Here is a 15,607-nt window from a genome sequence, read left to right as displayed (position 1 = left end):
AAAAAATCATGCTAAAACTGAAATGTTTTGTCATGGCACTCATTTCATTACTGTGTATTTGTGCTTGGTATTGCTCTTTGCTCTATAAAGACAAAGAATCACCATGTTAGGGATATCAGGATTAGAATTAATAAATACATTTGACGGGCACTACCATACAACAAATACATGTTACATTCAAAGGAGTTTTTTTTAAGAGATTGATTTTAGCTCAATTACTAAAAAAAATTATAATCCAGGAGAAGATCTATACAGGGTACAAAAAAGTTTTGAAACAGTTAAATAAAAATTAAAAAAGATCAAGAAATAGCTACAAAACCTGGTACAAAGTTACTGGAGGTTAAAATCATTTTAACACATTATTCAGTGTAACGCTTCCCCCTCAGGGGAATGGCCCGCTTGGAGTCAGAAGAAAATCTTAAATGTAAGCATAGGTTGATATGTAGGTCAAACTAAAGGCCTTTACTAGTAAAACATAATGACGCAAATTTGAACTAAAATGGACTACTGAGTCAAAGATGGCAGACATTAAAAGATTTCTCGAGTCTGCCATTTTGAATCTTTCAACGGCTGTAATTTTTACTCCGTTGTTCTCTTGGGGTCAAATTTGCGGTGTTGTATTTTACTAAGGATCTTCTAATCTAATTTGATGTTCATGTCGACCTATACTTACATTTATTATTTTCTTCCGATTTAGTGGGCGCCTCTCTGAGGAGGTAGGGTATAATACCATTGCAAATTCAATAAATCTTTGAAGAGCTGTAATTTTTATTCAGTTGTCTGTTTGAGTTTGAGCTTGCGGCGTTGTATTTTAATAACAAAAACTTTTAATTTGATGCACACATCAACATGTGCTTACATTTAAGATTTCCTTCTGACTCTTAACGGGCCTTCCCCCGAGGAAGTAGTGTATCACTGAATAATGAGTTAAAATGATTTTAACTCTTTTTCTGTCCAGTAATTTTGTAGCGAAAGTTTTGTATCTCTATCTTTAAAACAGTAGAAATGGATAAAAAATTATGTATATAACTCATCTGAACGTAGATTTTTATTGTGACTGTGGAATACAAGTTTCACCACTAAAGACGAAGTACATTATACACAAGATGGGATATTGACCAAGTCCTTCAGTAAAGATTGAACTCTCGCTTCAACATAGTTCCTGCAAACTGGTTGGTTAAGAATTGTTTCAGATTTAATTAACTGTCCTCTCTTGTTATAAATGTTACAGCAAGTTTTTCCAACTTGTTTTGCTGCTTTTTCAACGTCATCAGAATAAACCTCAAAATTCAAATTTGATTAGTTACACATTATAAAGTAGTCACTTCTAATTGTGCAGTAAGGAAAAGTGTTTTATCACTTATTTTATAAATTAATGCACTTTAACCCCAGCCTTAAATAAAAAAATCTGTTATCCCCAAAATGTGATTTTTTAAAACCATTTACGTTCAGGATCTTTGCATGAATAATTATTATTCATTTTGATAGCCCCTGGACTACGTATATGACTTTATAGGCTTACCTCCGTCGGTCTAAAATTTTGTCTAACTTCAATTATTATTCAAAGCTCACATGTTTGCAATGCAACATCGTAAGAGCTTCACGTCAACAAACATCAAATTTTACACGCAAGACAGTACATATATACGACACAGGCCGCGGGACATTTAAACTATGGGCTATTAATAAACAGCTGTGTCTAAGGAATGTCGGCCTTAGTCACTAACAAGACTACAAGATCGCGCCACTCATCCTACACTCATCTCCATTCATACTTGGCTTAAAATACCTACTATGTATGGTCGCCATTTCATTGAACAGTATTAACAGTATGTAGGTCTTATGTGTAAATTTAAATGTTTTTGGCAAAAAACTCCGGCAATGTTGCATTGAACATGTCAGCTTTGAATAATACAGTGATTGGAGTTTGGCACAATTTTGGACTATAAAGACCTATATAGACAAGAATGATTGGTAACCTGTTTCAACAACATTCCAGTCAGAAGAACAGCAGGGTAAGGTGAAACCTTTGACAATTTGTTAACATCACATTTCTTATATTTAAAGTTGTAGCCAGTAAAGATTTGATAATGAACATAAGTTGAATTGAGCCAACAGCCAAGATGCAAGTTGCTGATTTTTTTCCACTACGCCAACTTTTCTTTACCATACCAAACTAAAACAACAACTAACGGTAAACTGTAGAACCGTTTGTGCCACATCAACAACTATAACAGTTCATTAAAAACCCTGTCCCTATAATAAGAGATCGTAATAATCCGGTGTTGGTCTAAAGGTCTAAGAAGGATTAAGTTTTATATTGTTTCTGGCATTTAGTGCGTTCCACTGAGTTAGGTGTTTGCAGGCCTCATTATTTACCTTATTATTCACAGTAGGGAAAACAGAAATGCATTTAAATAACCCCGCCGCAGCAAACCTGCAGACTAAGCAAATTTCCATTTGCCTGATTGGATTTACACTAAAATGCCTCCTTAAAAATATCACATTTATTCCCTATTTAAATAACATTAGTTTAACGAGTGCTTAGGTTTGCTGCAACAGGTAGGGTAAAAAGGTGTTTTTGTAAAATGTTAATAGCTTAGTATAAAATGAATGCATTTTCCAAATTTTATCAAAATATGATCATAAACAAGCTAACTACTACAGTTTTACTTATTCTCCATAAGAATAACATGGGAATTTTAAATTTACAGTTATTTGGAATTTTCTCCGTAGCCATTAGCCGCTTAATAACGCTTCAATATACTAAATTATTTTTTTTTAAGCTCTACAAAATGGTTTGGAAAGAAAATGCTAAATTTTCAGTTTTAAGGGTCAAAAATGGGAAAAACTAATTTTTGCCCCATAAAACCCTCCATAAACCCCTGTTCCCATAGTCCGATCATGCTGGTTCGCGAACTTGTTCGAATAAACGTAGGTTTACACGTTTGTACAAAATTTCATCAAAATCGGATGATTTTTGCTCGAGTTATCGCGCTAACGGACACATATATAAATATATATATCTGAATTTGAACGGATGGTGTTTCTGGTCTCTAGGGACCTCAAAACGAAAAAGTAAATTGGTCCCGTCCAGGTCTTACCATGAGTACTACGGTAATAGCTTATTCCCTATAGGGGAAATTCGCTAAAACATGGTAATTGTGTATTATCCTGATCCACAAGGATGGTCAATATATAAGGTGGTTCGTTTCTCGTTTAATCAATGGCTTGACCAGTAAATGCGTGAAGTACAGCTACGACATACTCACACTTCTGTGATATGCATTCAATTAAGTTTCTATACAAAACAGAACCAGTGCAACTGTACTTTCTTACTTTCAGCAGTTAAAAAATTATCTTCTCTGCATCAATCTCTAGGGACCTCAAAACGAAAAAGTAAATCAGTCCCGGGTCCAGGTCTTACCATGAGTACTATGGTAATAGCTTATTCCCTATAGGGGAAATTTGCTAAAACAGCTGTTTTAAGAAGACGTTTGGAGTTTAGCACCATCAAGGTTAACGTACTGGATTAGCTAACGTTAACTACAACAAAACTAAGGATGAAATAGGATTTCAGATTGTACACTCTGTGACTGGCTCATCCAACAATGTTCTATTTTAATAAAATATTGACTACAGCTGGTTTGGGATATCTACTTCAGTATACAGTCAAAGACTTACAGTTGCGGCAAACAAGGAAGGATGAGCATTGTTCATCTCCACATACATGTCCTGTTGGTACAACATGTTCTGTACAAACGTCTCTCTACCTCTGAGCATGTTCTGGTGGCTTTCGCTCGGCTCAACATCGTAGACGACACTGGGCTCGTAGGTCCACTCCCACTTGAACTCGTCACTTGTATCATCTGGAAAATGTATAGTTCAGGTTGTGTTAACTTGATTCTGTATCATGAGGTAAAAAAAAGGTTTGGCTATAAAAAAAACTGTAAAAAAGGTCATGGGGCTAAATAAATTTAAAATTAGGTCACTTCCAAAACGAGATCCTGAATTCTCACTAAAGTTGTTTTAGCACTAATTACACAACCATCTAAACCATACCTTGGTAATTTGTGGTAGCTCTCACATCAGATAAGTGCGACTGATTTGTAGTACGTTGCTGACTCGAAAGGTTTGTCTCTGAAACCTGTGAAGCAAAAATTCAATAAGTCAAAAAGTAAATGAATTGATTCTCCAGTCATAAATTATCTGTTGGCCTGTGAATATTGCAAGCCTGGAGACAGAGATTAGTAGTACCCTATAAATAATATTTAAAGCCGGCTCCAGACATGCGCCATTCGCTAAGCACCGAGCAGCAACTCGCCAAATCATGAGTAGTGTCGATAAGTGATTATCTATTTGGCAAGCAGCAAATGTTCGTGCTCGTGTTTTCCCGTTCATTGTCAGTATTTTTGCACACATCAAAGTGAACGAATATTTTTGCTGTTCTCAAAACGAACAGTTGCTTGGAAAACAACACATGTGTTTAGACGTCTTCTCGTTAATCGGAAAATTGCAAGACAGCTAGATTGCAAACGTTAAATATTTCATGCTTTGCGAATAGCGCATGACTGGAGCCAGCTTAACTATCACACTAGAAATTTAAAAAGGCTATACTTACTAGGACAGACTGGTAACTCAAATTTGAAGTAGGAAACTTTGTTGTAGATTCATCAGCTGTTTCAAATTGAACTGAAGATGTTTCATTTCCTTCAAGATCTTCAAATGAGTCTAGAAGATAGAATTAATTGATAATTAATAACTGACACACAACCTTCTAACTCAAAAAGGAGTCAGAAGATTATTGAAGCGATCTCAGTTGTTATAATAATATTGAAAGATGTCTTTAACTTTCTTGAACCTAATTTGCTGGAATCAGAATCTAAATAATGTCAAGGGACCTAAATATATCATAACTAGCTGACCCGGCGAACTTCGTATCGCCTAAGTTATAGGTTTCCCCTAAGACAGACCGATGGAAAGAAAGTACCGTTACGTTTAATTTTCAAGATGATCTCGTTCGCATCGCTCAATCACGTCCTGGTTGAAGTTCGTTCGCTACGCTCACTCACCTTTGGGTTGGAGCTCGTTCGCTACGCTCACTCACCTTTAGGTTGGAGCTCGTTCGCTGCGCTCACTTGCCTTCAGGTTAGCTCGTTCGCTACGCTAACTCGCCTCCAGGTTGAAGTTCGTTCGCTACGCTCACTCACCTTTAGGTTGGAGCTCGTTCGCTGCGCTCACTTGCCTTCAGGTTAGCTCGTTCGCTACGCTAACTCGCCTCCAGGTTGAAGTTCGTTCGCTACGCTCACTCACCTTTAGGTTGGAGCTCGTTCGCTACGCTCACTCACCTTTAGGTTGGAGCTCGTTCGCTGCGCTCACTTGCCTCCAGGTTGAAGTTTGTTCGCTACGCTCACTCACCTTTTGGTTGCAAATTAGCTGTTGTCATAAATGTAAAAGAAATAATAGTGCTGCACCCTGTTGGTAATCCTTGTAACTTTAATGCTATTGAACATCATAGAACAGAACCAACTTTTTTAATTGAAACAGCTGTTAAGATTCATTAATTCCATTTCTCATAAGGTTAACTCCATAAGGGAAACTCCAGAGCCACTGGGGCGGAGCCCTTTTAAGAATTTCGAAACGGGAAATAGTTTACGTCCGATTCGCATACCTACAGAATTTACACACCAAATTTCATAACGATCGGTGAAGTCGTTCCGGAGGAGTTTGCAGACAAACACTGTGACACGAGAATTTTATATATTAGATTAATAATATCATTAATTCACAATAACAGTTTAATTTAAAAATAACTTTCTAAAATCTCTCTGATGAATTTTTCCATTTAAAAAATATATTATAAAAAATGTTCAAAAATGTTATTTAAGGAACACTATGCCTTCAGATGTTACTCCTCATAAAAACTGCAGTTTTTTTTTAAGAAAGTTGGTGGCCTCTTTTAACCTTACATTTGCCCATCCACATTGGCAAGTAAGGGTAAAAGGAGAGTGTGTGGAACATATCTTGCAGAGCGGGACCGCGTCTCGTTGTCCCGCCGTCTAGTTGTACCTACGTCTACTTGTACCTCGAGACCTAGGGTCAACTAGTCGTAGGTACAACTAGACGTAGGTACAAGTAGACGGTGGCACACCCGACTAGTTGTACCTGCAGATTTTTTGGAGGTACAACTAGACGTAGGTACAAGTAGACGTAGGTACAACTAGACGTGTATCCCACCGACAAGTAGTATCACCTAGCTTGTACGGATGCGACCAGTGGTCCCTCCGTCTAGTAGTCCCTACGTCTAGTTGTACCTACGACTAGTTGTACCTACGCGTATTTTGCGTCCTTATAGTCTAGTTGTATCTATCCTTCAATTCGTTACCCTGTTTAATTGATTACTGCACGAGTACTTTTTAATAATACCCTTAATTAAATCAGGAACTGCAGTGTTCCGAGTCAATTGAGTATGATTGGCAAATATTTTTCACCGCACTACGATGTTTTAGTAGTTTTACAGACGTTAATTGGAGGCTGAAAGCTACGCATTGCTGTCCAGGGTCGAAATGACAGCTATAGTTGTAATTAAAATTTTCCAGCCCTAGTACCGAAAATCGCTTATTTAATTAAGACATTTATATATATCATTAACTATACAAGCAGTATATTATCTATATCTATATAAAATCCAATGTATGTTTGTATGTTTGCATGTTTGTATATTTGTATGTTTGTCATTTATGGACTCCAAAACCGCTCGACAGATTGTAATGGAACTTTCAGGCGTTATTAAGCATTATTCAAGGATGGTTTGTGAGAAGTCTGGTGCAGATCCGTCAATAGGGCTCCGCCCCAGTGGCTCTGGAGTTTTCCATGTTAACCTTATGAGTACTCATATTTAAATGGAATTAAAGAATCTTAACAGCTGGTGCAACTAAACAATTTGATTCTGTGATGTTCAATAGCATTAAAAAGTTAATAGGTTTACCAACAGGGTGCAGCACTATATTTATTTTTAATTTATGAGAACAGTTAATTTGCAACCAAAACCTGGAGGCGAGTTAGCGTAGCGAACGAGCTAACCTGAAGGCAAGTGAGCGTAGCGAACGAGCTCCAACCTAAAGGTGAGTGAGCGTAGCGAACGAACTTCAACCAGGACGTGATTGAGCCATGCGAACGAGCTCATCTTGAAAATGAATGAGCATGTGACATAAAACCACAATAGGACAGGACGACGTCTGTCGGGCCAGCAAGTCCTTAATGAATTGCAATGGACCGCTGCCTAGCAATTATGTATTACTATTTTTGCTGATTCCTTTAAATATTTGTTCACATAACCCCAAAGTATTTGCATTGATTATAGTGTGCATTTCTTATAGTTTACAATGGATTTCCCAGTGAACAATGAACAATGAAGTGTACAATGAAGTTGAGGTCCAGTGGTTGAAAACTCTATCGAATGTTAGTTGTCTGGCGTCCGATCTGTAGTAAAATCTTTTACTACTCGACTTTTTGAGGAAAGGTTGGGAAAGTAACAACTATCACAAGTTTTAATTAATATTGGCAGCTTTTTCTTTACAATAAATTTTGAACTGCTTACACTAAGCTTGAATTAGAAATAGACATAACTATATATAGTTTTAATGGACTGCTCGATTCCCGTACGTAGGACGGGCCAACAGCTCGTAGTGATTAAACTTAACTGAATTTTAATTTCCATTTTGGTATATTTTTCCCTTTGAATACATGTTCTTGTTAAATTCAATTGTATGTAAATTATTGTTTACATTCATATTATTTTGTTCTTTTTATATATTTCTTCATTACATTTAAACGATATAAACTACATTTTATACTGAGCTAGGTATGTGTACACTGGCTATGTAGTCTGCAACTAAACCAAGATAAGTTTTACTAAGAACTTATAAGCGCGCGCAAAAAAGTCATATCTGGGTTATTTTTTTAATGGTATTTCAATACTGAGCTTTAATTACGTTTGCGTAGAAGGTAATTAAGATGTGTTTTTGAGAAAAGTTAGTAGTTAAGTGTGAAATAAACTAATTTGTCAAAGTATAAGTATATGCATCAACAACCAAACTACGCCAGTTTACGTAATATCCATAAGAATAACATATACATTTTTAATTTGAACTTGTTCAAACACGACAAAATTGTGCCGTAATATATCTGTAATATATCAAAATTGTGCCAGAGATATCTAATGACTTATTAGTCATCTCCGTGACTAATACCATACAAAAACACTTCATTATACTAAATTACTTGTTTTTGTAAACTCTGAATTTATTTATTTAAAATAATTGTTTAAAGTTGTTGTTTAAGCTAGTTAATGTTAGTTTTCTATAGAAAGGTAGAGTTTAAGTGGAAAAAACAATGATAGCAGATCTTGACAAGAAATAAGGAAAACCAAAGTGTAATATAGATAAGCACTGATCAAGGGACACAAGTAGGCCTACATTGTTATCAAGAACAGGGGTTTCTCAATGAGCTGCAGACAAGCCAAATTTTCCTGGCTTTTGTAGCAAGTTGTTTATAAAAAATTGTTGTAAGATTGTATGATTTTTAAAGAAATAAAATAAATCCCTTAAACTGGTGACAAGTTGAAGGGGAGATACAACTAGCCGTAGGTACAACTAAACGTAGGTACAAGTAGGCGTAGGTACAAGTAGGCGTAGGTACAACTAGTCGTAGGTACAAATAGTCGTAGGTACAAGTAGTCGTAGGTACAAGTAGTCGTAGGTACAAGTAGTCGTAGGTACAAGTAGACGCAGACGTATGAGGTACAAGTAGACGGTGGCGTACGCGACTAGTTGTACCTGTAGATTTTTAAGAGGTACAACTAGACGTAGAGACAACTAGACGTAGGTACAACTAGACGTCCGCACCATCGTCAAGTTGTACCTACAGCTTTGGACGAGGTACAACTAGACGCCTGTCACCAAAATGCAGCAGGTACAACTAGACGCCGGTACAAGTAGACATCGCCCCTGCAGAGCAAGGGGTGAGCTGACAAGTGTAAAAGGGTGGACTGTACTGATAAAAAGCAGTGGTAGGTATCAGAACTCTCCAAACCATTCCCTCCCCCTTTCCTAAACAATACTCCAATCAGTTTTTTGAAACCTTTTTAGTTGTACAAAATTTAATAAAGTACAATTTTATTAGTTGTTAGAGACAGCAAAATAAAATATTTTGAAAATTTTGGTAATGCAAGATTACTTGTTGTATAAAGACAAACAAATACTCCAATCAGTTTTTTGAAACTTTTTAGTTGAACAAAATTTAATAAAGTACAATTTTATTAGTTGTTAGAGACAGCAAACTAAAATATTTTGAAAATTTTGGTAATGCAAGATTACTTGTTGTATAAAGAGAGGCTATTTCAAAGTTTTCAATTTTCATCACTGAATTTCTCACATAATATAGTATACTAACCAACAAAACATTTATTTAAGGATGAGTTAAACCTGTTCCACAGATTTGATTCAGTGAAAAATGTGTTTAGTTTCTCCTTGTAACTATTCGTATCCTCTGCCACACACAAGACCAAGTGTGGATGACAAGCTGTGTGTCTCAGAACCAGAGCTCCTTCCAGTGTTGTTTCTATTATTCCTATTTTATTTTCAGCTATGCATTTGCTGAGCTCGTCGATACCTAGAAAACATATACATGGTTATTCTAACTAATAAACCTCAAAAGTTCTAAGGTTAAACAGAAAGCATTTAAAACCAGTCGTAAGGATTGCCACATCATGATCACTAGAGGAAGCCTCTGCACTGCTTGAAAATCTAAAAGTGGTTTCACCTTGAAGTGTGGGCAGACTGAGGAGATCGCAGACCATTATCTACTGTTGGACTTTATAGAACCATCGACTATATACTGTAAATATATGACTATTTACCATGATATGGTATATAGTTAATGATAGACGCTTATAATTTTGCTGCGATCACACAAAAAGATAACAATGTTTGAATGACATTAGGAGACGATCATAAAAAAAAGTTGTTCAAGTCTTAGATAAGCCAGCGTACAATGTCTACACGACTGTGGGATATATTTAACGATCAACCGCATTCATGAAAAATGTTGATGATATATCCGTGACTGCAGGAGACGATGATTATGTGTACACAACGAAGGGGAGGTTTTGGATTTTACCGCGATCACGGCTTCTGCCTTCTTTAATAACAATTCTCATTAATTGTGGTTTAAATTTTTTTTCTTTCTGTTAGCGATTCAGATAATCGGAGATTTGGATAGTTGAAGTTCTACTGTATGTATATTTTATTGTGCTGTGTTTTGTTTGCTATATTAAGTGATTCATAAAGAATAGCTTAAACTTTAAAAAATGTATAATGCAAAAGTCTTAACTTACCCACTCCGAATAAACCTCCGATTTCTTTGTAGTAGAATAAAAGTTTACCATCCTTGATCAAATTATTAAAACAGTCCATTGAAACTGACTTGTAATCATCATCGTTTTGTATAGGTATGTTTGTAATTTGTTCACATCTATAAAGCTGAAATGTAAAATATAGAACTTAACATGTGTTGCTATACAGTAACTCGAATTAAAATACGGTAGGGACTGAAAACGTTTTTATAAGTCTACTTTTAGGCTGCGGCCACACAGGCGTTTTTTTCTTTGGGCTCTTCTGTTAAAATTACGGATTTCAGATTTTTTTACTTTACCCATATTTAAAAGTGGGTCAGATACGTTGGTAGCATTTTGTTTGCAAGGGCGGTAGTGCTGGTAGCAGACGGTGAGTCGGCGATGGCAGAGAATCGACAAACACTGAACATGCTCTAGCAGCACATCGCGGAACCTTCCTTTGACAGTCTATATTTACTCTATTTGTCTATGGTTTAATACAGGAATGAAAAATGTTTTCCAACTGGACTAGTTTCATAACTCCTTCTAGTACTATATGAAACTGTCCGTAAGAAATGTTCTCATCTCATGGTTCACTGCATGGGCTTAAATAATACCAAGCAAGAAGTTGAAGGTAAAAATTGAACATAATTGACCTTAACAAAATCAGAACAAACGGTTTCTTACATCATACCAACCTGGTCTGGAAATTTCATTTCTAAACTCTTTGCAATATCTTTTTTGTTGCTTCCAAAGGTTCCAACCAAAGCAACCAAGGAAATTGGCGGGTCATTATACGGAGTCGTGGTTATATCTACTGTTTGTGTCGCTAACTGATTCCATAGTTCTAATTTAGCACGTAAATGAGTTTTTCTTGTAAATACATCTGGTTCCCAAAGCATTCTTGAAGCTACCTAGACAAGAAAACAAAAACCAAAATATTTCAATAGGCCTTCTTTTGTTTATTTACCACGTATCATAAAGTGTAGATATTCTAGGACCATTGTATAACTTAAAGAGTCTAAGGGAATCAAAACACTCACTCTCTCTTGGAAATTAACAGGAACAGAATCAAGTACTTCTAAGGAAGACAGTTTAAATATCAGGAACTCCCTGTATCCTTGTCTTGCACATACACTATTGCCTGTCATCTTTATCTCTCTGAGCTTCTTTAATCCATCAAGTTTATATATTTCATTAAAGTCTGTTATCTTATTCTCACTGACATTCAGGCTCTTCAAAGACTTTAAGTTCTGAAAAAAATATAATTTAGTCTTATGTTCACTTTGGAAGGTTTATTTCCTTATAGTTAAATTACTCCAGTTTGTGTCAGATTGAAATTCAAGGGCTGCAGAAGAATAAATAATTAATAAGACATAGGAAAGGTCCATTTTAAAATCCTTCCGACAAACAAAGGTTTATTTACTGCAACAGGGTTGCTCATTGTTGTTGATAAGAGTTTGAAAAGTCAGGACTGAAGGAACCATGAAGAATCAAGGGAATTTATTTTTGCCATGAAACCGCTTTGGTCTTCCTCTGAAAAACTTGAACTCAAACAAAACATTCAAATAAATTATTGGGTGGAAGGAAAATAGAAAATTGTCTTTGATTTTCCTAGCATGAGAAAGATTGGTGGAAACATAGGAGTTAGAATGAAAAAACACCATAAAAAAGGACTTAATGTTAAAAGGAAATCCTCTACAGCAGAAGAGTTTTTACTTAGGGGACGGGGAAGAAAGGAACACAGGAAAACACCCAAAGAGTTTTATATCAGCACACCCGAGAGATTGAAAATGGTAAATTTAAAGTAATGTCTGTGGAGTTATTAAGGTGGCGGTAATGTATATTCATTCCAGTAAAATATTATTTTGTATTTGAAACTTAAGTCTATGTAGCTGAATATTTGGTAGTCTAAAAACATGGTGTATAATTAATTCAATTATACCTCCAAATTATGTAATGATGACAAATTGTTGTGTGCAAGATTGAGTTCTCTCAGGTTTTCCAAAGTTTCCACACATTTGTCTTCATTGTCAATACCTGTTATTCGGTTATAAGACAGGTTAAGCTCTTGCAGACTGTGACAGTGGGGGTTTTCTACTTGTTGAATGTAGTTGTGCGATAGGTTGAGGTGCTGCAAATATCTAAAACACAATCTAATTTATAGAGTCCAGTATATTTTTTTACAACAATCCAACTGTAAAACACAATAACATATCTACAGCTTAGGTTTTACGTTTTACATTCTCAATAATTTTATAGTAAACTCTAGAGTTTATATCTTTAAATGATTTCAACGCCTCTTTACAAATTGCATTCGTGTTGACTTTTAATAATTTCAGCAGGAAGGAAAGACAATAAACTTTTTAACCCCCAGTTCTGTTACGTGAGTAACAAATCCTTCAATTGCAGCTTTGTATGCAAGGATAGTTCAACAAAATGGCTGAAAACTTAGTAAGACATGATATGCTGCACCAGGGAACCATGGCCAATCCTGTTGGCTCAGAAGAAGGCTGTCAGGATACTTTCTGGCTTTGCCTCCTCAGAAATTTGTAGAGAAGCCTTCAATCCCTCAAGATTTTAACAGTTCCAGCACTCTATGTCCATTAACTAGCAATTTACACAAGCAAGCTAAATCTTCCTAGGAATCAGGATTTCCAAAATACCACCATACTAGAGTTTGAGAATTACGATCTTCGCATCCACCACACCACACTTAGAAAACATTGTACATTGTATATTGGCTGCAAAATTTGAAATTCCCCCCACTGTACATGAATAAAATTGAAAAAGGAACTTGGGAACTGGCTCATGACTCATAAATCAACTAGTGTACACAACCAAGGAATGTTATGACATAAGAAGATGATGGAAAATAAAACTACCTAAATAATTATTTTAAAGTAAGAACAATTTTATATTTTTGGATTTTGACGCTAATGCATTTCTTGAATAAATTGCTAATAAAGATACTTGTCTATTGTGTGCAAAAAACGTCACTACATGTGTAATTGGATTAACTAATATTCACTAGTGTTCAAAGGGATCTCACCTCAAGCCCTCTAGTCCTTCAATTTTCTCAATTAAATTATATGAAAGATCAAGATGTTTCAGGGACCAAAAGGCTGAAATATTTCCCGTTCCGATTTCCTTAATCTCATTACAGCAAAGATTTACATGAGTTAAGAACCAAGGGGGTTGAAAATCCAACACTTTCTTGATCTTGTTGTGAGATGCATTCAGATACATAAGATAGTTACAATGATTTAATCCGTTGAGGTCACTGATTAAATTATGAGACATGTCAATGTAGAGAAAGTATCTGCAGTTTGACATGACAGATATGTCTTCTAGGTCCTGAAACAGCATTAAAAATGTAGATGAAGTTGTTAAAATTCTGTTAAGTACCGGTACCGATACATCTAAGTGATTCTGTAACCAAATTTGGATATTCCAATTGTGGATGGGCAGAATGAGGTTAAGTACAGGTAGGTATCTCAGTTATTTTTAAAATCTAAGTTTAAATATTTTTAGAGTTTATTTTTTTAACATGAAGTATGTTTAAGTTGTAACCAATAATTTTAAGTCGCCAAGTTTAAGAGGAAAATGTCTTCCATAGGAATAAATTTTTCTACTCTTGCTATCAAAGTAAGCAAAAAACTGTATTTAGTTTATTTGAAATTGATTTATGAAATGTAACTGTTGAATGTTTAAATGGCCGAATGTATCTTGATTTGGCATATTACTAAGGTGCAATTACAAGTTATAAAGTGTTGGAATTAATATTGATTTTTCTTTTTCTACTTTTTAATGGCTGGTCCTGTAAGTCTGTTTGGTCAAACTGAAATGTATACTAATAATAACATATTATAGTAATATAATTTTTTTATTGATGTGTAAAGAAAGTTCCATTCAACTTTAAGGAAAGAAAGTGCAGGATCGGTAGTTATCATATTTACCATTTTATTTATATGAAGTCTGGAGAAAACAAATGCTTTGTTGTCAGGAAGTTGAATAAGATTGCTTGAGCGCTTAGAAATCTCCTCAAGTGTTAAAATACCATATCGTAAAGCACCATTTTCATCAGCAAATTGTGAATACAAATTTTCATTCCAAGGATCTGAATCTGAAGCATACTTAATCCATCCTTCTGGGTCTAAATTTGTTTTGTCTCCAAAATACTTTTGAAGCATCGGCTGATATTCTTCATCAACATTTTCTTCTTTGTTGGAGACCTGATCTATGGAATCATGTGAATCGTCCTCAACCTGTTAAAATTGACTGAAAAGGCTGAATTTGCAATTAGACAGATACATTTTGCAAAATAATCAAATAAACATCCCATATTTAAGGTAAGACATGTGAAGGATGAGTATTTTGAATAATTGAGATGATGGCTTTGTTACTGACCAATATCAGCTGTTTCTTTAACGAGGACCATTTTATTAAAAGCCCAATAATCAATGACAGTCGAACAAATAAGAGAGAAATAGCAACAAGAGGATACACATACAACTTTTGTTAATTTAAACTAATAAACCTGGTTTTTATGTTTGTAATTTTTAAATTAATAACATAATTATTAGTCTGAATATGGATTTCAAGTACCTACCTACCGAGGGTAATTCTTAGATAACCAAGTACAAATGTTGAAATTTAAGTTGGATGGTTGAAAAAAAAACATAATATTTGATAAATGCTTACATCTGTTGTATCTTCATCCTCTTCCGATGTTAGGGACAGTTTGAGAAAGTTCCCAAGCGACGGAGAAACATCTCGAGTACGAGACACTCTCTGTTGACTTTGGGTGTCAGAAACATCCAAAGTGCAACTTGGAAGCCCACTCGAACTGTCAAAGCTCTGATCATCTTCATCCGACAGTAAACAGGTTTTGAAATTTTTCGAAACTTCTGGATAGTTACAGTATTGCTGAACACCAAAGAAATCACTTTCTGAACCAGTTCTGATCATTTTTGGTTATAAATATTGGCACATTTAAATTATCTGTTTTGTTTGTTTAAAAACATGTGATTTTAATTTTGCAAATAAAGCTGGAAAATATTACTATTGAATTTGGAGACTGAAGTAGACATCAGGAGTCTATATGGACCAGCTGTAGCAGCTTTTTATTTAAATATAAAACAGATGAATGAGCCACCCAGAGTGTGCTTATATCAAAACTTGATTTCCTCCTTTGGCTTTTGGTACTATCAT

General features: G+C 35.2%; 1 protein-coding gene across 1 annotated transcript; it reads right to left on the bottom strand.

The window, feature by feature from the left end:
- Positions 1–1,033: 1,033 nt before the first annotated feature.
- LOC128989340 (leucine-rich repeat and guanylate kinase domain-containing protein-like) lies at positions 1,034–15,371 on the bottom strand. Its single transcript, XM_054411222.1, has 12 exons — positions 15,098–15,371; positions 14,353–14,661; positions 13,446–13,750; positions 12,339–12,537; positions 11,437–11,646; positions 11,092–11,307; positions 10,397–10,541; positions 9,454–9,672; positions 4,622–4,731; positions 4,063–4,147; positions 3,685–3,869; positions 1,034–1,281 (listed from the first exon to the last, which is right to left on the bottom strand). Exons 1-12 carry the CDS (start codon positions 15,362–15,364, stop codon positions 1,096–1,098), a joined length of 2,436 nt encoding a protein of 811 aa, XP_054267197.1. The 5' UTR covers positions 15,365–15,371; the 3' UTR covers positions 1,034–1,095.
- Between the last annotated feature and the right edge of the window lie 236 nt (positions 15,372–15,607).

This window comes from Macrosteles quadrilineatus, unplaced genomic scaffold (genome assembly GCF_028750875.1).
Source record: "Macrosteles quadrilineatus isolate MER2022 unplaced genomic scaffold, UCM_ALF_1.0 Scaffold_3__2_contigs__length_128488019, whole genome shotgun sequence".
Lineage (NCBI taxonomy): Eukaryota > Metazoa > Arthropoda > Insecta > Hemiptera > Cicadellidae > Macrosteles > Macrosteles quadrilineatus.
Note: the sequence above shows the minus strand (reverse complement) of the source record. Positions and strands in the feature narration are given on the sequence as shown.